Raw genomic sequence first — 20198 nt, 5'->3', positions numbered from 1 at the left:
CACTTGCCCAGTCGGGCAAGTAAATTTTCAAATAGTTGGAATGTACTTGCCCCAAAATCTATTTCACTTGCCCGAAACAATCCTTTAAAAAAAAAGGTTTACCTCTTCAATAGAAAGATTTGCAGTTTTATAAATTGACCTTTTACTCTCTTTTGACATGAACTGATCTACCTGCCATGACCAAAATTAGGGTCAATATCATATCATTTTGGTAATTCTACCGTAAGAATTTTGCTTGCCCAATTCGAGCAAGTATTTTTGGTCTTTTACTTCAAAACACTTGCCCGACTCTATTACTTGCCTCGGGCAATCGGGCAAGTGCTTATGTAGCACCCTGCTATTTTAGTCCAACTACAGAGAGGCTATGAAATAAACCAATCAAATTCTACTATTTTCAAGTGATTTCAATTGAATTAAACATCAATCGTATTACAATTTTTTTGTTGCTAATAGTGAGTTGAAAACATATCAATCTCTTATTTACAATTATGAAACATTAAATATTGCATCTTGATAGTGTCCTTGATTTGTACATATTTTTTCACAACCGTTGCTGCTGCTTCAGTTGCTGTTGTTGCTGGAATATCTGAACAGCAAGCTGCGATCTTGATGCCAGCCCTTCAGCCCTGCTGGCAAGGCACCGGTGATAGCGATCTTCTGTAAGCGTTGGTCTGCATACTCTTTTCTGATAGTGTTGCTTCATGGCTGGATCTACAGCTCTAAAGACATGAAGCTTACAGTTCAAGAACATGTCGAACAAATCCTCATCAGATTGGATGTGGTCAGTCCCAACACCTGGATGCTTTTCATCCCACAGCTTACGCGCCGTCTTGTAGTCCGAGTTGTAGAAGGCTGCGTGCTCGTACGAACTGTCATCGAAACGGCCAACCTGCTTGCTGATATCGATGGTACCTGGGTTGGGAGAGTCTGCGTAGATGATCTCTGGGTCAAACTGAGCGAATGGGATTGGAAAGAATGCTTGCCAGCCGGTGATGGTATTCATACGGACGCGGTTCAAGAAGTCATTATTGATCTCGAGGTGGACGTTGGTGACAAAGAACAAGGTATCTGAAGCAAACTTGGTGGAGATGACATCCATGAGAGCTATCAAAGATGGCATGGTTGTCTTCACACTCAACCAGGAAATGTGAGCACCTGTGTATTTCCTCTCAAGGTATGAAACGTGGCCTTTGACAACGCCAAAGATATCATCAGTAGCCATTGAGCGTGCTTGGACCGGGTTATAAATGAAGATGAGCATGAGCGCGACCTTTTCCTTGGATTCCAAACACACCTTGGTGTAGACATCAAGGAAGGTCTTGACCTGATCTTGCTTGCTGGCAACAACAGGAATAATGATAGTGACCTGGGTGTATTCTGTGACGTATGGCATTGGAAGGATCTCGACCTTGTTCAACGGCCTCAGAAGATGGACCCGTTTCTGAATGGTCTTCTTCTGTGCCGTCATCTTGAGTTCCAGATCCAATGTGTACTCCATCCCCCTTGTAGGATCAAATCGCCTGTATCCATTCACCAACCGACCTAATGTGAACGCCTTCTCATACTTGTCATTCAGACGCCCCATAGCCGTTGTAACAATCTCATCAATGTCCTGCTTATGGGCTCCAGTGAGAGGCACCTTTGACTCTATATCGGTAATACCATAGATGTGTGTCATGGTGAAATACTCCCAACCAAAGACATCAAACCTTGACTGGGCTTTGAAGGGGGGTTGTCTACCGACCGGCCAGGTGATACTCGCCTTTCCTCCTGGTGCGTACTGGCTTGTCACTTCGATGTCACGCTGCAGGCGAGCTATCTCTGCATACGAACGATTCACAGATATCTCAGTAAAGTACTTGTGTAGCTTGTAGATGATGCGCTGATCCATTACGTGGTACACAGTGAGAGCTTCTTTCAGTTTCTTATCTTTCATGTCCTTGGGAGTCAAGACCTTGTCCTGGAAGTTGAGTGCCTTGAAGGTGGTTCCCTGTGTGTTAAAAAACAAAAACGCATTTAAGGAAAATATTGACTGATTATACTAATACTACGTTTACAAAAAAAACATGCCATGATTGATTTAAGTAAAAGGCAGTGTGAGGATGCACACTTCTTTCACATTTTTGAAATTCACATGAAATTCTCTTTCAGAAAAAGTATACTTTTGTAATTGTGTGAATAGGATACTTTTAAAGCCAATATATGACCATTTTCATTTGAAGAGGCATGCTATTATTACATTGGGTTGGTGTAACACAAATGGGGAGAGTTCAAGACGCAGGGGCCATAGGCCTACCTCGTAGTTGTCAACGCAGTGAGCTCCGCTGTGCTCCTTGATGCATCGAGCCACTTCCAGGGCAGGTAGACTGCTCCAAGCTTTCTGCATACACTCCTCCCAGTGGTCACCGACCTTCATCAAAAGATTCTTCGAAATCAAGTATCCTGAGATTTAGTTGATGGGTAGCAGAGGAGGGTGGGTGGAAGAAAAGAGACAATGAATTTAAATTACATTTTAATTTCAGCAATATAGATTAGAAAGCAAAGCTAGTCAATCAACTAAGGAAAATTGTTTTTGTTCTTTTTGTGGAATTGAAAAATAAACTTGAAAAATTTTCACCTCAATGGATCTATAATTTCAGATAAGCTGGATCTTGGGAAAATCAGAAAGTTTGATCAAAATTGTATCTTTTCATTCCTTATTTTTCATTATACGAGAACATGTTGCAGGTAAAGGCATAATGTCTAATTTGATCTCACTCTCTGTCTCCTGTCATATTTTATGACATGCTTCAATAACTGAGTTTTTTGTGCAAGTGTTATTTATCAGGGGAGTGTGTGGTCACAAATAAAAAGATCTGAAAAAAAGCTGAAGAGTGTTGAAAACATCTGAAATAGAAAGAGCTCCCATACTATTTGTAAATAGGAAAGCCAGAAATAAGCTGAAAATCATAACGAAAAAATCTGGAAATCGGCTAAAAATCAGAACTCTCACACCCCTGATATATAGAACATCCACAATTTACATGTTGATCATCATTTTTTAATATACTACATGGGAGTCTGGGCTACAGATGGTACCAACATTTTAGGATTTAATTAACAGCAACTGACAGAGGAATATGTCTACCCGCTCGAGACACCTGGAGAGCTCTCACTTGGTATTCTTTGGTTAGAATTAGTGATTCATACATGTAGTCTCCAAATGCATCCAGTCTAATAGTTTTACAGAACAGATCTTCCTTTTCCATCATTACCATCCTTATTGTCATAAAGACTCAGGTAGAAATTCTACCCGATTCTTTATGACAATAAGGATGGAATGACTGACGGCACCAAAATTTTAGAACTAAGCAGCTAGTCAGCAACTGACAGAGCAATGACTACCAGCTCAAGGCATCTGGAGAGCTATCACTTGGTATTCTTTGGTTAGAATTTATGATTCATACATGTAGTCTCCAAATGCCTCCAATCTAATTACAGAACAGATCTTCCAGTTCCATCTCTAACTTGTTACAGATATTTCTACCTGATTCTTCATGACAATAAGGATGGTAAGGATGGATGGTACCAACATACTGTTAATTTAATTCTAAAATGCATTTTAGAATTAAATTAACAGTATAGTAACTGACAGAGCTAGGAATATGAGTATGACTACTGGCTCGAGGCATCTAGGGAGCTTTTACTTGGTATTCTTTGGTTAGAATTAGTGATTCAGTCTCCAAATGCCTCCAGTCTAATAGTTTTACAGATATTATTCCATCTCTACAGATATTTCTACCTGATTCTTTATGACAATAAGTAACTTCCATATCTTCTTCGTGAGTTGGCATTCCCATGTAAATATCTCTGCCGATACTGATATGATTTACAAAATCATAAAGAGTTTCTCCAAAGACGTAAGTGTCATCTTGCATCAAAAAGAACCAATCGTAATCGTTTCCGTAATGATCGTAAATGTACTTCCAAATCTGAAATGTTCGCATGACGGCCTGGTCTCCTTCGAAAGTGACGACACTCATTCCCGCTGGCATGGGGTCTGGCCTAGTGCGCGTAAAAAAAACGATTTTGTTCACAAAATGTGAAAGAGTTTTATTGATGCCAACTGTCATAGATTCCGAATGTATCTCACCACGGGAGACCACAACTCCAACAAACAATTTTTCTTTCATTCCCAGTTCCGTCGCAATGAAACGCGTTCGGACAACACGCCTTTTCTCAATGACTCTGTCCGGTGGATTTTCCTCCACACGAAGGACTGGTTCAAAATCATCTTCACTTAACATGTTTCCATTTTCGTCAGTTCCGTAGAATATGGTGTGTGTTTTACGTCCAGTTCTGACAGCAACCAAGTTTTCCAAACCGCAATTGCTTTCCAACAGAGGAGAGCAAAGAAGACTCAGCGTGATTCCCAGACAAATTCCCATTGCAATTGGGAATATTGGCCGTGAACGACCCACTATAATTCTAAAACACTTTCTCATCACCATCTTGAATTACTTATCGTTCACATCGATCGTAAAATTGACTTAAAACCTTGTGGAACGACGTTTTCTGTCGATGTCTGTTTTACTGAATCCTATTTTGTTTGCGTTGCAACTTAATGAAGTTCGCTGATGCGCTCCAGCCCGTGAACTCTGTTGACACCGTGCGGGATCGATCATCTTCGCCAAGGAAGCCCGGGCGCGCCGGCGTACGTGCGATACCTACCGGCAATAAATAATTATACTGGTACCAGCAAGTCCAATTTGGGACACAGCGAAATTACTCTTTGGCACGAGGGGGGCCATCGGACGACCTCCGATCCACTCAGGATAGCCTAATAGGATTTTTAAAACAGAGGGAGAGAGAGGGAAAGAAAGAAAGAATGCAGAAAATTGCTAAATACAGGTAGGTTTGGGCCACCCTCCAAGACCTAATTCACCTCTACATGATTAAAAAAAAGATCACATTTGGTCGTTTTAATTTTGCAATCTTGCTTCACCCAATCAGCCGTCCGTCAGTTATTGGCCAGTGGCCAGTGGCGTAGCTACGGGGGCCTGGGGGGGGCACGTGCCCCCCCCTGAGATTTGGTGTGCCCCCCCCCCCCCCCAGGTGCCCCCCCAGAAAAAAATTGGCAGACCAAAAAAAGGGAGAAAGAAGAAAAGGAAAGGAAGAAGAAAGACAGAAGAAAAAAAGAAGAGAAAAATAAGAGGAGGAAGACGAGTGAATGAAATAATGTGAGGGAAGACTTGCAAAAAAAAATCTCTCATGTTACTACATAAATTTTTGCTTGCGCTTCGCGCCAGAAGTGCCTGTTCGATGAGATTCGTATCTTGCTCAATAGGCTGATATGGCCGGAGCAAGTTTTGAAGTCAATCATATTTTAGCTCGGATATCGAGCTTTCATTATTTTTTCATTTACAAATTTAAGTGCTCTGTAAAATGTCCGTTGTATGGTCTACATATCAAGCATTTTAAGCTCACGCTGCGTTGTCACATTGTTTGATTTGCCAAGTTCATATTGTCTACGTGCATGTATTCAATAATGTTCCATTAAACAAATGTATTCAGAATGCCCAGATTCGAGGTCTAAATCTAAAATATGCGCGATAGCTTGCATATTCAAAATGTACTTAAATCCCGGGGGGGGGGGCCACTTACATTGACGAGTGGATACCATGCGCGACCAAAAAAAAACACGTAAAAAGGATGTCCTTTTCACGATAGGGCACGTTACGTACGTAACGTGAAAAGGGTGTCAAAAACACAAAAATAATGAAAAAAGGGTATCTATTTCGCTAGGAAAATTACGTGTTTAAGGTCGAATTTGCGGGGATGATAAAACAAAATTAAAATGTTTTATAAAGGATGTCCCTTTTGCCCCAACACTACGTGTTTAGAGTCCTATTTGCGCGAGGTGTAGAAGGTGGGGTCGTACTAAACCAAATAAGGTAAAGCCGACAACCAAAGGACCCGTAACAATAAAACATTCCTGTACTTGTTTAGGGGTTCATTTCAGGGAATATTTGCCAAGAGTATCGTTTTGTTTCCAGTACTTGTTAAGGGTAGGGTTTCACACGCCAATACTTGTTAAGGGGTGCATTTTCAGAATATGGAAATTACGTGTTTAGGGTGCTTTTCGAGACCCCATGGTCGCGCATGGTATCCACTCGTGAATGGAAGTGGCCCCCGGGACTTAAATTCACCTAGAATATCAATCATTGTCTGCTCACGCTTCACGATCGCATAATTAAGGATACCCACTTAATTATATCCTATTAATGATTTACAAAATATGAATAGTGTGTTTTGCTTTTAGGTCTAAAATTATTTTCTTCCTCTCGCGCTTCGCGCTCGCATCAATTGTTTAGTTTATTCATTTTTCTTTTTTTTAATTCCACTTTTAAAACAAATATCATAATATACGTAACAAATGTGGTCATAAACATAGTGTATCAATGATAAAATTAAGTATCTAGCCGCTAAGTTTTTAAGCATAAGGTACACTACAAAATGTAAAAAAGTGAGGAGCCTAAATAAAAAGCAGAGCTTGTAGAAAATTAGGCTCCCAATGGGGAAAAAATATAAGTTGTTACTTTGAGCGAACAAATGTGGAAACGGAATACATATTTATTACATAGATTGTTTTACACAAAATATATCGAAAGGCATCAAGTTACCAGAAAATGATGAAATAGAAAGAAAAAGAATAGAAATAAAAATAGCAAAATAAAAAGAAAATGGAAAACGACCAAAAAGACGGGGGGGGGGGGGGGTCAAGGGATATAAAGAGTATAAGAAAGAAAGAATAGACAAGATTTATTGCAGTCATCAGTTCGATCCATCATTGTACCTCTCCAAGAGGTATAACTTAAGCTTGCGTTTGAAACAATTGAGAGATGGGCTTTCAACCAGTTCGTTACAAACCTATCCGATTTATTAATACAAAAAGTGCTTGGAATTACCATTTTTTAGGTCGGAATGTCAAAAACTGGCCGGTGCCCCCCCCCCCTGAAAAAGCAAGGACCCCCCAGTGCCCCCCCAAGAAAAAAATCCTAGCTACACCACTGTTATGGGCCCTATGTTGTTGTATACATGTAGCCCTTTTTTCTTGATGGGGGATGTGTGGGGCGGGCTGGGTTGGGGATCAATCGGCTAGTATACTAAATGCTCAGTCTTTTAGTATCTTAAAGTTCTTGAGGACCGGGTATTCCTTGGGGGGGGGGGGGGTGGGCAGTCAATGCATTGCTGCACACATGCATAACCAAAAAAAGTGTTTAAAGGGGTGGTTTTTTTCAGTTTTAGACGGGTTCCGCGCGTGGACTCATTAAGGGTATCAAAAACACAAAAGTTTCAAGAAAAAGGGTGCATATGGTTTTGAAAGACTGGTCAATGGTCAATCACGGGGTCAAACGTACGTATTTAGGGTGTGTTTTTTCCCAAGCATTTTCCAAGAGGTCATATTGGCGACAACTTGTTTAGGGGCCAAAAAATAAACCCCTCGAAAAACTTGTTAAAACTTATGCAAAACTAAATTGTCACGATATACTGTACCCTATCATGTGAACATAAAATTGGGTATTAAAGAAATCTACCTGTCTTCAATTTTTTCTATATATTTGTTTCAAAAACTATCATTGTGGACCTAACCCCCTTTGCAAGCAAACTGAAATGAATCCAATCTCTTTTGAATAAAAAAAAATGATTTCTCTTTGCCACTTTTCTTCATTTATAGGTTTTGAAACAGAAAACAATCAAAATTTATGAAAATTGGGCCTAACCCCTTTTGACAAATTAGCTCTTCAGAAGAGATTGGTTGCAAAAGGGGTTATAGGTCCACTCTAAGAAAATCATTTTGTTTTTATTTTCCCATAATGCAATATTCTTATACGAAACTAAGTTTTCATACCATGTCCGGTACCATGTGAACATAAAATTGGGTATAAAAGAAATCCGATCTACCTGTCTTCATATTTTTTGAAATATTCTTTTCCAAAAAAATTCTATTTGGACCTTACCCCTTTTGCAACTGAATGGACCTAACCCCTTTTAATAAGAAAAGTGATATTTCTTTTGTTCACTTTTTAATGGGAAGTTCAAATTTTCTTGGATATCATCTTATACATTGAGACCCCCAAAAAAGAGGGGAAAATCAAATTTGATGACAAATGGACCTAAACCCTTTTACAACTGAGCTCTTCATATAGGGTAATTGCTCTTATATGACGTCAATAATAATTTAAAAAATAGCCTTGTGTAATAAATTTCTTATAATCTCTAATGGATTTTTCTCAAACCTTTAGTATTTTTTTTCTTGAATTCCTTGCAGTGAACTTTCCCTTTAATATCGTTGGTATTTTAATCACATTAAAAAGATGTTTGAATAAAGCAAGGGTTTTATTTAGTTCTGGAAGATGCACTTTTATCTTTTTTATTCTGCTATCTAACTTTTTTGGGGGGCCAGGGTCACTGAACTATAAATGAAAAGTACTAGAGCGTACTGCGCGCGCGAGCAAGGCAAGATATCCCTCTACGTTTCAAGTTTTATAGTGTGAAGTGAAAAAATTGTTTAATCATGGTCGTGGAGGTAATTTATAAGCAAGCTTTGTTTTCTTAACTTAGGGTAGATTGAAGTTGTTGATGAAATTGTAAGATGTTTGATGAAAGTTTAGTGATTTTGAAATACTAATTTGTAACTTTATATGTGTTTGAGGGTGATTTTTGCGAGTTCTAGGGGCCAAGTTCTTCTCTAGCTTCTTTGAGAAATCAACTCAGTCATAGTTGTACAGACGTGAATCTCGGTAGCTCGGACTGTAGACTGTGTAGTGTAGTACTAGTGGGATGGGGGGGGGGGGGGATTTGGGTGTCCGGACACTTTATTTTTGAAGCCTTCTTTTTTTCTATGGACTACACTAAAAATATGAATTCAATGGAAGTTATCATCTTCTATTTTGTTTTCTATAATATTTCCTAACATTTTGTACTAAAAATTGATGAATCTTCGATTTGTCTTTACTTTGCTTGTAAATTGGCAATGTCGATGACTTTTTAAGAATAGTAAAATTGATCGTCTGGACCCACGACCTGTCCGGACACTCAGCTACTGGTACATGAAGTAAGAGCGCGCTGGCCAGCGGGTCCACTGACTGAGCACGAGGTGGTGGCGGTGATGTTGATGATTGATGGTGCACTGCCACTGGTGGTCAGCGGGTCCACTGACTGAGCATGAGGTGGCGGTGATGTTGATAATTGATAGTGCACTGCCACTGGTGGTGGATGGGGTGCAACGGTTTCGGTATCACTCAGGGGCCAGTGAAATGGTCTTCGTCCTTGGTAGAACCGATTTTACGTAAGATTAAGAATGAGATATCACTCAACCAGGGCTTGCGCTCAACTTATTTTCAGTTTCCCAAAGGATCAAAGCCAATGCCTTAATGTTTATGCTGTTCCTGTCTCCCTTTCTCATTCTTTCCTTCATTAGAAAATGGAAGTAGAGGAGTCCGGCCGCAAGGATGGCATTCAGCGGTACTACATAACAAAGATTGAGGAACTGCAGGTAAATTTTGGTGACACGACATTCACTACTGTGACAGTTGCTCCGGGCTTTATTTTGTCTAAGATATAGGGTTATGGTTGCAATAGGGTTTTGTTTTAGGTTTAGGGTAAGGTTTAGGTCTTCTCGGATAAGGTATAGTGTTTGATCCGGGGTTGAAGTTGGTGATTCCATTAGTGCGTGGAATTCACAATGGAGCTTTTATTGCCTGGGCAAATGTCATGAAACCAAAACTACATTGTATAAGCTTATAAAGTAAAACAAAATAAAACAAAAAGTGCACAGTTTGCTAGTACAGATTTTTAATAAAACTTGGGCACACAATCACTTTTTATCATCTACACCTTGAAGCAGCATTATCTGGAAGAAGAAGAATAAAAATGAGTATCAGTCGAGTGGCATGCATAACTCAAATTCAAAACCTATATTTTTACTTCAAAGTTTCCTTACTCTGTTAGATTATCGTTGGTCTGTAGTATATGTTTTTGTATATTTGTTTCTCTCTTTTTATTTCATTGATACTTGATCTATCAATTATAGATTGCCTTGTTAAATTTTCATTTAGGGTGCTTGAAACAGTGTTTTCCAGAGACACTTAGTTAAAGGTCAAGTCCACCCCAGAAAAATGTTGATTTGAATAAATAGAGAAAAAAAATCAGACAAGCATTGCTGAAAATTTCATCTAAATTCGATGTAAAATATGAAAGTTATGACATTTTTAAGTCTTGCTTATTTTTCACAAAACAGTGATATGCACAACTCAGTGACATGCAAATGAGACAGTCGATGATGTCCCTCACTCACTATTTTGTTTTTTATTGTTTGAATTATACAATATTTCATTTTTTACAGATTTGATAATAAGGACCAACTTGATTGAATCATAGAGTATCAATTAATGTTAATTTCACATGTTCAGGGAGGAATTAATCGTTGTTTCACACGAAAACTGAGAAAATTTGAATATTTCATATTTCACATCATAAAAATTCAAAAGAAATAGTGATGTCTTCAGTCTCCTCATTAGCATACTGACAAGGATGTGAATATAACTATTTTGTGAAATTAAGCGAAACTTTTAAATGTCATAACTTTCCTATTTTACATCCGATTTTGATGAAGTTTTCAGTGTTGGTCTTATTGGATTTTTCTCTTTTTATTCAATCAACTTTTTGTAGGGGTGGACTTGTCCTTTAAGTCCCCTATCAGTCATATGATTATGGAATGCCCTTTGACAATTTGAAAGATTAGCAGATATGACAAGTCAGACAGGATGAAATGAAAATTTAAAGAGGAGGAGGAGCAAGTAGGAGAGAAAGAAGAATTAAAGAGGATTGGCCGAAGAGTTTCTCTTGTGTAACTTTGTTCTGTGTTTTATTTTGTACATTGCAATGTAGATGGTCGTGACAGACAAGACACAAAATCTGAGGAGATTAGAAGCACAGAGAAATGAACTCAATGCTAAAGGTGAGATATATCAACCACACACTTTGAAATTATGATAGAAGCACTTAGGTATATTGTTCCGATGTATAAAAGAGGAATATTATTGTCAGCGTGTATCAAATCTACTGTACATTGAGAATGAAGCGGAATTCAAACAAATATTGTATTTTATTAACTCAGGCTTGGTTGGCACGATTCACTATGTGCTTATACTGGTGTGTTGGCTCGGAAGAGTGTCCGTCTCACAACTGGGAGGTCGGGGGTTCAAACCCCGGCTGCATCAGACCAAAATACGTTAAAAGATGGGAGTTGCTGCTACCCTGTTTGGCGTTCAACTATTAAAGGGATAGAGCCTCGCCGATCTGGCGCGGCACAGCGGCTGCCGGGCCCATGATCAATTGGACATAGCAAATTTTTGGAGTATTTCATTACATGTCTATTTCGAACAATAAAAAATATATGGATATTGATGGTATCAGGAGCAGGCTTGATCATGGCCTCTAATTCAGTTTACCTAATTTATCAGTTCTGTGGTTCTTGCTCTTTTTGGCAAAACTTTCTTTTGAAGTGACTTCTATTCTCTTCATATATTTTACAGTTCGGATGCTGAGGGAGGAGTTACAGCTTCTTCAAGAACAGGGATCCCATGTCGGAGAAGTCGTCAAGGCTATGGACAAGAAGAAAGTCCTTGTGAAGGTTAGATTTTATACTAGGAAGCCTTAATGATACTGATGGGGTGTTGCAAGAAACTTGCGATCAACTGCAAGTCTAGTTTTTTTCCCTAAATCAATCATGTGCCTAGCAGTTAATTGCAAATTTGCTCCTTGAAACAGGAAGTTTAATCTGATTTGCTACATCTAACATTGATCTATCAGTTGTAAAATTGCAACAGAATATTTGCAATTGATCCCAGATATAGGGACAGTGATTTTCCGCGATCGCGGAAAACGGACGGAATTCACGGAAAATGCTTTTTGAAACGGAAAGTGGCATTTCAAACGGAAAATCACGGAAAACGCATTTTCCCTCAAAATACACAGAATAGCAACAGAAATTACTCCAAAATCACAACAAAATGAGTATATTAAATGGCCACAAAACCCCAGAAAACACGATCTCACTTCGCTACAATCATGACAATTCACAAATAATGACTGCACCCGACATCAGCACACTCGATTGTACAGTACCCCACGCCCGTACCCGGCCAGCCGCGCCGGCCGGGTTGGGCTTCACTGCACTGTACACATATTGTTCCAACTATGCACGGTCGTGTGTTGCTGCCCTCTACGTTTGAAGATGTAACAGCACGATATCGTGGTCTTAAAATCCAAGATGGCGGATTGGCAAAAGCCGTTGACTGATGATAACGATGTCAGAAAACCCCCCAAATTATCGATGAAAAATCATTTCACCGTGAAATAATGCTAATGATGTGAGAGGTGAGGATGTATGCATGCTAACTGTCTTTGTAAAAATAATATTTACACCCGCATAGATCCGATTAGAATGGATTCTGTTGTGTAGTTGGTACAGTAGCAGATATAAAGTTTGACTAGTGCGAGTGAACGTTCATTTTGCTATTTAATTTGGAAACGGAATTGTCACTTTTCCGTGTGTACAAAGTCTATTGGGAAACGGAATTTCCGTTTTCTGACGTGCTGAAACGGAATTTGAGATTTTCTGAAACGGAAAAGGCAATTTTTTGAAACGGAAAGTCACTGTCCCTACAGATATTTCCTTGCTACACCCCCCAATTTGAGACAGGGCTTGAATTAATCCAAGACCACCCAAAGCATTGGCCTTTGATGACCTCAGTAGGACCTTGATGCCCTTCAAAATATTTGTTCCGTAGACTAAAGACCTAAAGTGCACTTTGTGTCTGTGGTCTTTGGCCTTGGTGCCCTGCGGTAATCCAGTACATGTGTCCCGTTAAAAAGGTACATTTTTGATGGTCTTGGACCTTTTTTTTTTCAAAATTAGAGATGATGAATTTCATGCTTCAGATAATGTGCAGTCAATTTTACAATTGTGTAATTCACACTATTTACTAAAGATGAACTATAAGTTGTAACTGTATCTCAGTTTGTATAAAAATATATTTGTGAAATATCAGTTTTTTACTTTGTAGTATATTGTGTGTTTGTAGTGTATTCTGTGTTTGTACACATTGATGTAATTCTTTATAGTTATTTATTTATTCTCTTTTGTATTGATTTTTCCAGGTGCACCCGGAGGGCAAGTTTGTAGTGGACATTGACAAATCAATTGACATCAACGACGTCCAACCCAATTGCAGAGTAGCACTACGTAATGATAGCCACACACTACACAAAATATTACCCAATAAGGTAATTCAACCAAATTGTTCAAATTTATGTACTGATTACAGGAATGTTAATATTTTTCTCTGTTGGCGACAGTTGTTTAAATGAAAGAAGCCTGTATTTTTGTATTTCAGAATTACTAATTAATTAATCACAAAAATGCAAATCAGGGTCAAACATGGTGAAATTAGAAGAAGAGGTACATTCCTAGTTACTCCTAAAATGCAGGGTGCTACATAAGCACTTGCCCGATTGCCCGGGGCAAGTAAAAGTTAGAGTCGGGCAAGTGTTTTGAAGTAAAGACCAAAACTACTTGCCCGAATTAGGCAAGCAAAACCCATATAGAAAGCAAAATTCTCACAGTAGAATGACCAAAATTAGGGTCGAAATGATATGATATTGACCATAATTTTGGTCATGGCAAGCAAGATAAAATCACTTTAGAAAAATAAATGCAATAACAAGGTAGATAAGCTCATGTCAAAAGAGAGAAAAGGTCAATGGTTTATAAAAAACGCAAAACTTTCTTTTGAAGAGGTAAAACTTTTTTTCAAGGATTTTTTCGGGCAAGTGAAATAGACTTTTGGGCAAGTATATTCCAACTATTAAAAACTCTATTTGCCCGACTGGGCAAGCATTTCCAAAAAGTTATGTATCACCCTGCTTGAATGATGTAAGAATTTAGGAATTCTTTAATGCAGATTCAGTGTGCAAACTGTCTGATCAGGATGAAGTAACCATGGAAACCAATGTTTTCTATTAGGTTGACCCTCTGGTCAGTTTGATGATGGTAGAGAAGGTCCCTGACTCAACCTACGAGATGGTCGGTGGTCTAGACAAACAGATCAAGGAGATTAAAGAGGTCATTGAACTGCCGGTCAAACATCCAGAACTTTTTGATGCCTTGGGTATTGCACAACCAAAGGTAAGAAATTCATTTGGAGACAACAGATTACTTTCACCTTTCCGTAAGTCAAATCTCTTTGGGAGTTGGGACCACATAAATATGCTTGACTTCTGAGAGATCTGACTAAGGAGAGTTTGTTTTGCATAATTTGGTCAAAAATTTACTCTATTCCCCTTATGGCAGGTTTAATACTTGAAATGTGCTTTGAATTCACTAAAATACATTGTGCATTATGTTTGACTGGACATACAAAGTGTGTTAACCCAATATACATTAGGTCAAATTTTTAGAATAACTACCATGCTTTTATTGTTTTCATCAAGACTGGGTCAAGGTCATCTGTTTATGTTTGTACATTTTCTCATGAATTGACGACTTATGAAATGCTCTTTGTCTTCAAAGGCTCAAGTCATTGCAAATTAAGCAATACTCTTTTTAGTGGCAATGATAATAGTATGCAATGTAATGCTTTACACAAGTTTTTATAAGCCCTTGGTATTATTACATTGGCATGATCATGGCTATCCTAACAAGGCACATGTGCAATGTCTTTCTACGGAGCCTACTGACCTTGGAGCCTCTAACAAAAAGCTAAGTGATTGATCGTTGGGCAGATTCTTTAACTGATCATGCACAATAATTGATGCAATCAATTGTAGAAAACAGCAAAACGATCAACCACTAAGATTCGTATAATATGGGGGACCAGGGCCCCGTCTTACAAAGAGTTGCAATTGATCCAATCAATCACAAGTATAGACAGCCAGCGAAGTCAACATCTAGTATGCATGTTTGTTCAAAATATTTTCTTATTATGATGTATATTCATGCGTTCATTATTTTCTTGAAAATTCAGTGTGCTTCTCTTTGTTTACAAAGGACATTGTGCAAATTTTCTGTAGAAAAAAATGACACTGAAGGATTTCCATACAGTTACAATTGATTGGATCAATCGTAACTCTTTGTAAGATGGGGCCCTGGACCCGTCTTACAAAGAGTTACAAGTTATCCAATCAATCGTAACTGTATGGAAATCCATCAGTGCCATAATTTTCTCCACAGGAAATTAGCAAAATGTCCATTGTAAAAAAAAAGGAGAACGCACCAAATTGGCAAGGAATCAGTGAATTCATTGATATCCATTCGTAAAAACTTTGCTGGCTTTCCATAGTTGCGATTGACAGATCAATTGCAACTCTTTGTAAGACGTGCCCCTGGTCACCTAACGTGGGTAGAGAGTGGTCAATGCAGAATAACATCTTTTCATTCCTTCCTTTCTTCCACCCAGGGAGTTTTATTATACGGTCCGCCAGGTACCGGGAAGACTCTACTAGCCAGGGCTGTTGCTCACCATACAGAATGTACCTTCATACGAGTGTCGGGATCAGAACTTGTGCAGAAATTCATCGGAGAGGGTTCAAGAATGGTCAGAGAACTCTTCGTCATGGCTAGGTAAATTTTACATGAATATTCTTTTTGATCAGCTGACCAATCAAAATGGTTTATTTTCTACCGTTCAATGTGGTTGATGTTCCCTGAAACAAGAGCCAATCAATATATTTATTTTTATTATGTAAATTAGACATCTAGAGCTAAATCAGGAAAATTTAGAATTCTAAATTTCTGAATAGGGTTTTATTGTCTCGTGTTTGAATCACGAGCTCTAAGCTTTGTTGTTGAAACATAATTTGAAGGTAGCATCACGTGGACACATATCCATTGCAATGTTACCTTCAGTTCATGACGTTTATTGTTGAGGCGCAGAAAGACCAAGCAAAACACAAGTTATATACAACACTCATTCCCAATATTTATGAAAATTAGGGCAATACAGTCTGGAAATGACCAGCTCATATTCTGTTACAGGTACTAATTCATACTATGGACCCTTTAAACAGTCTCTACAGTTACTTTTGATAATTTCCTGCTTGTATACCCCCAGAGAGCATGCACCATCTATCATCTTCATGGATGAGATTGATTCCATTGGATCGACCCGTATCGAAGGTAGCTCCGGAGGGGACAGTGAGGTTCAAAGAACTATGTTGGAACTTCTCAATCAACTGGATGGCTTTGAGGCTACAAAGAACATCAAGGTATAGGGTAGAAGCTAAATTGTTTTGTGAATCTCTTATCAATAACAAATGGAAGAGTGCTGTGTCATATTTGTTATTCACTTACAGAATGGACCTTAGTTGGGAACTTATATAACTTGTAACTTGCCTTTGATGACAACTTTTATGAAACACCATCCATATAGGCAATGAAGAAATATGACATAAATGTTTGAAAAAAACAATGAAAGATATAAGAATTAAAAAAAAAACAGTAAAATACATAGGAAATTAAACATGTTTTTGGCATTTTTCGGTGTAGTTATTTGTTGGAAATGTGACGTTTTATATTTTCACCCAAAATTAGCACTCTAGTAGCTATATAACGTAAGTTTAAGGCATAAAACATACACAAAAACACACATTTAGGGAAATTTCATATGTTATATTTGCATAATTAATTGATGAAAAAATGTGTATGAACAATTTTTTGAAAATTCTACTATACAGTCTCGTAATTTACATCAGACTCTATGCGCATGCAAATTTTCGTGGTGATGGCACAATCAAAATATCCAACATCTTTTATCTCTGTTTATGAAACTGGAATGCTCTTCTGCAGTGCTTAAAATTCTCTATCAAGTACTTAATAATTTTGCTGATTTATTATTTTTCTAATAGGTCATCATGGCAACAAACCGTATCGACATCCTGGACTCTGCCCTCCTCAGACCGGGTCGTATCGACCGAAAGATTGAATTCCCTCCACCAAACGAAGAGGCCCGTCTCGACATTCTCAAGATCCATTCCCGTAAGATGAATCTGACTAGGGGTATCAATCTAAGGAAGATTGCTGAACTCATGCCGGGGGCTTCAGGGGCAGAGGTCAAGGTAAGAAAATGATTTCAATTTTATGGGATTGAAAGTAAGTTATTGAAAGTAATATGATGATATGACCAGAGGTTTTAAAGGAGAATGAAACCCTAGAAGCCTGTTGAATTCATATAAAGAGGAAAATCAAAGAAACAGATAAATAAAATATACAAAATATGCACAAAAAAGGAAAAAAAGTTAAATGATGTGGGTAGCATCAAGAAAGACATTGACCTACCACAGCTACCCCCTGTTTTTACATTCATCACTGATTATACAATCAAATTGTGAATTCAACATCTGTGAATGAAAGGAACTACAATAGTAATGTAAAAATATATTTAAATCAACAAAATATTGAATTTCAATTTCTTTTGGGAATTGGCCTACAGGTTAATTAGCTTAGTCATATTTAGGAGCTTCCAGGTGTGGAAATCTTTCTTTTACTCCATATTACCCCTTCAGCAATATTGTAAATTTAGGTAAATGTATATGACAATATTTCCTGTTTTCATCAATAATGGATATGGGATATGCACTGATAACAGATGAAGACTTTGCATGTGTACATGTTGTTGATATATTATGACAATCCTTTTGTTTCTAATGAACAGGGTGTATGCACAGAGGCTGGCATGTATGCATTGAGAGAGAGGAGGGTCCATGTTACACAAGAAGACTTTGAGATGGCTGTAGCTAAGGTAAGAATTCATAACTGGATGATTATGGTGATAAGCAAATTTTGCTCAGTCGGGAAAATGTCTCCTTTTCGAATCAAAAGTTATCAGTTTGAGTCCACCCCTGAAACCTGAGTTGTGTGTAAATGTCCCACTTAATGAACTACTCAATCTGTGAAAACTTGAGAGATTGTTAACACCTTTACACGTGAAGCACAAAGCAGAGATTATTCCATATTTTTCATTTATTCATTCAGGAATGTCTGACATTACAGGAGGTGGGATGTGCATGCTTCAAAGAATTACCCATATTCATTTATCAATCATTTTTGTTTGCATATTCATTTGTATTAAAAACTTTTCTCCGCCCAATGCGGAAACCTATGTACCGAAAGCAATCGCGCATTGTAAAGCCTCTTCTGTTAAACTTATTCAATTCTTCCTCCTGTAAAATATTTCCACATTTTCTCATTGGTGTGTAATTTAATATGGAAATTCTTTCTCATTCTTTTTTTTTCTCCAGATCATGCTAAAGGATTCAGAGAAGAACATGTCCATCAAGAAATTCTGGAAGTAGATCCAAACACTCTGCATGATGATAGCAATTGAATCTGCTTATTGTCAGAGAAAAAAAGGTTAATGTGTTAAAATGTTTGAGAGAGAGAGAAAGAGAGGGAGAGTGAGTGAGTGTGACAGAGGGAGAAAGGGAGAGTAAGAGTTGAAAACATTACATTGAAAAATGGGCCAGATAATATCATCTGAGACCACTTAAGAATTAAATCCTCACAAAATATATATATATGCATACATATATATTCACGGATACTTGAAGATGATGCATTTTCAAGTCCATTGTTATTTATAACGTCGTCTAGTTGTTTGATACAGGAAAAATCATATTCCATCTTTGGTTGCATGTTGCAGGTTTTAGGATCAATATTTTTTCTTCTAACAATGATATTTGGTATGATTTTGGCAGAGATTTCATCAAAGAGCTAACACGTTTGTTTCAAAACCTTGCTTACATCTCATGTTTACATGCTTTTTGGTGCAAGTTCAACATTTTTTTATGTAGTTCTGTCAGAGCTATTAATAGTCTGTTTCCAGAGCACATTTCAAGTGAGTTTAAAAAAATTATTTCAGGAACGGACGACTTCAAGTTTGGAGTTGACATTTTGATGTTGGGGTTAGGCCGATATTTACATCAGCTAGTACCAAAGTAAACACATGACTGGACTTGGACAAGTCTCACTAATATAACAATATGATTTAGGGGCCATTTCATTTACTTGTTTACACATGTATTTACAAACAACTGGTGACCCTTTCTTGTGATCAGTACCTGACTTGTCACCCAAGAACATGTTCCAATCATGCGTGAAGTTTTGCATACCTTTATGAAACACTGCTCAGGTGGGTGCCTGCTTCAAATTGTTCATAAAATATGATTGACTGTACAAGCGACTGGTAATCCTTTTTTTGTAGTAAACGGTGTGCATTTAGCTCTTAACATGTGAACACCTTGATGAAAGACCATCCTGGTCCATTTTGTAAACTCAGATAAGATGTTGGAGCTGTGCAAGGCAATCTAGATTGTACTTTTAACACCAACACTGAAGTTGCGATCACCCAATATCAAACAGGGTTAAAAACATTGAATTAAGGTGTAGTGTGTTGATAAGCATCCAACTTCAAGCGTACAGTGTTCCCTTCCATGTGTTCTATATGCTTTAGAAGATAACTTTTCCTGGAGCATTTAGATATACGTCATCAATCAAGATGTTCAGAATGTATTTGTTCAGGTATAGATGTTGTTACGATAATTAATCGAATTGTAATTGCAAAGTTTACACGTGACTGTATATAATAAACTGTTCAAAACATGATTTGGTGTGTGGGTGTTTTTTCCCCTTGTTTTTCTAACGGATATTTTTTACAGAAAGATGGAGATGGATAGGGATAAATGATAAGGGAGAATGAAGGGATGACAGGATGAAGACCAAGAGAAGCAGAGAGTCGGAGGAAGATACAGAAAAGGATGAGAGGGAGTACATGCAGATAGGGTTGGTATAAAGAGGGGGGGGTGGAGTAGATCGGGAAGTTATAGAGAGGGGGTAGATAGGAAGGTAGAGAGAGAGGAAGGGTACACCGGAAGGTACAGAAAGAAAGAGGTGGGGGAAGATAGGCAGGTATAGAGAGGGTGGGGGTAGACCTGAAGGTACATGCAGACAGAGAGATGAGGGGCAGACCAGGGGGGGATAGATCAGGAAGGTAGAAAGGGGGGGGAGTGTAGACCTGGTGGGTGTTTCATAAAGCTGTTCGTAAGTTAAGAACGACTGGCATAGTAAAAAGCAATTGTAATATTGACCACACCACATC

At 38.1% G+C, this 20198-nt stretch overlaps 2 protein-coding genes across 2 annotated transcripts; one reads left to right on the top strand and one right to left on the bottom strand.

The window, feature by feature from the left end:
* Positions 1 to 352: 352 nt before the first annotated feature.
* LOC121426217 (chondroitin sulfate glucuronyltransferase-like) lies at positions 353 to 4677 on the bottom strand. The gene is made up of 3 exons (XM_041622432.1): positions 3782 to 4677; positions 2297 to 2442; positions 353 to 1990 (listed from the first exon to the last, which is right to left on the bottom strand). The coding sequence occupies exons 1-3, from the start codon at positions 4488 to 4490 to the stop codon at positions 542 to 544; spliced, it is 2304 nt and encodes a 767-aa protein (XP_041478366.1). The 5' UTR covers positions 4491 to 4677; the 3' UTR covers positions 353 to 541.
* A 3822-nt stretch (positions 4678 to 8499) lies between these two features.
* LOC121426407 (26S proteasome regulatory subunit 8) lies at positions 8500 to 19705 on the top strand. The gene is made up of 11 exons (XM_041622700.1): positions 8500 to 8569; positions 9464 to 9538; positions 10933 to 11002; positions 11580 to 11677; positions 13207 to 13332; positions 14072 to 14233; positions 15504 to 15667; positions 16158 to 16311; positions 16951 to 17160; positions 17757 to 17843; positions 18343 to 19705. Exons 1-11 carry the CDS (start codon positions 8558 to 8560, stop codon positions 18394 to 18396), a joined length of 1212 nt encoding a protein of 403 aa, XP_041478634.1. The 5' UTR covers positions 8500 to 8557; the 3' UTR covers positions 18397 to 19705.
* The last annotated feature ends 493 nt before the right edge of the window (positions 19706 to 20198 follow it).

Source organism: Lytechinus variegatus, chromosome 13, assembly GCF_018143015.1.
Source record: "Lytechinus variegatus isolate NC3 chromosome 13, Lvar_3.0, whole genome shotgun sequence".
In the NCBI taxonomy this organism is placed as follows: domain Eukaryota; kingdom Metazoa; phylum Echinodermata; class Echinoidea; order Temnopleuroida; family Toxopneustidae; genus Lytechinus; species Lytechinus variegatus.
Note: the sequence above shows the minus strand (reverse complement) of the source record. Positions and strands in the feature narration are given on the sequence as shown.

What these genes read in the sequence shown, in the direction of transcription:
- LOC121426407 (XM_041622700.1), top strand. An exon ending in ACAAAATATTACCCAATAAG is followed by an intron (nt 13,333 to 14,071) that starts GTAATTCAACCA and finishes GTTTTCTATTAG; the next exon opens with GTTGACCCTCTGGTCAGTTT. An exon ending in CTTCAGGGGCAGAGGTCAAG is followed by an intron (nt 17,161 to 17,756) that starts GTAAGAAAATGA and finishes TCTAATGAACAG; the next exon opens with GGTGTATGCACAGAGGCTGG.
- LOC121426217 (XM_041622432.1), bottom strand. Translation starts at nt 4,490, where the DNA reads ATGGTGATGAGAAAGTGTTTTAGAATTATAGTGGGTCGTTCACGGCCA. An exon ending in TTATTGTCATAAAGAATCAG is followed by an intron (nt 2,443 to 3,781) that starts GTAGAAATATCT and finishes ACTAAATCTCAG; the next exon opens with GATACTTGATTTCGAAGAAT. An exon ending in ACTGCGTTGACAACTACGAG is followed by an intron (nt 1,991 to 2,296) that starts GTAGGCCTATGG and finishes TTTAACACACAG; the next exon opens with GGAACCACCTTCAAGGCACT.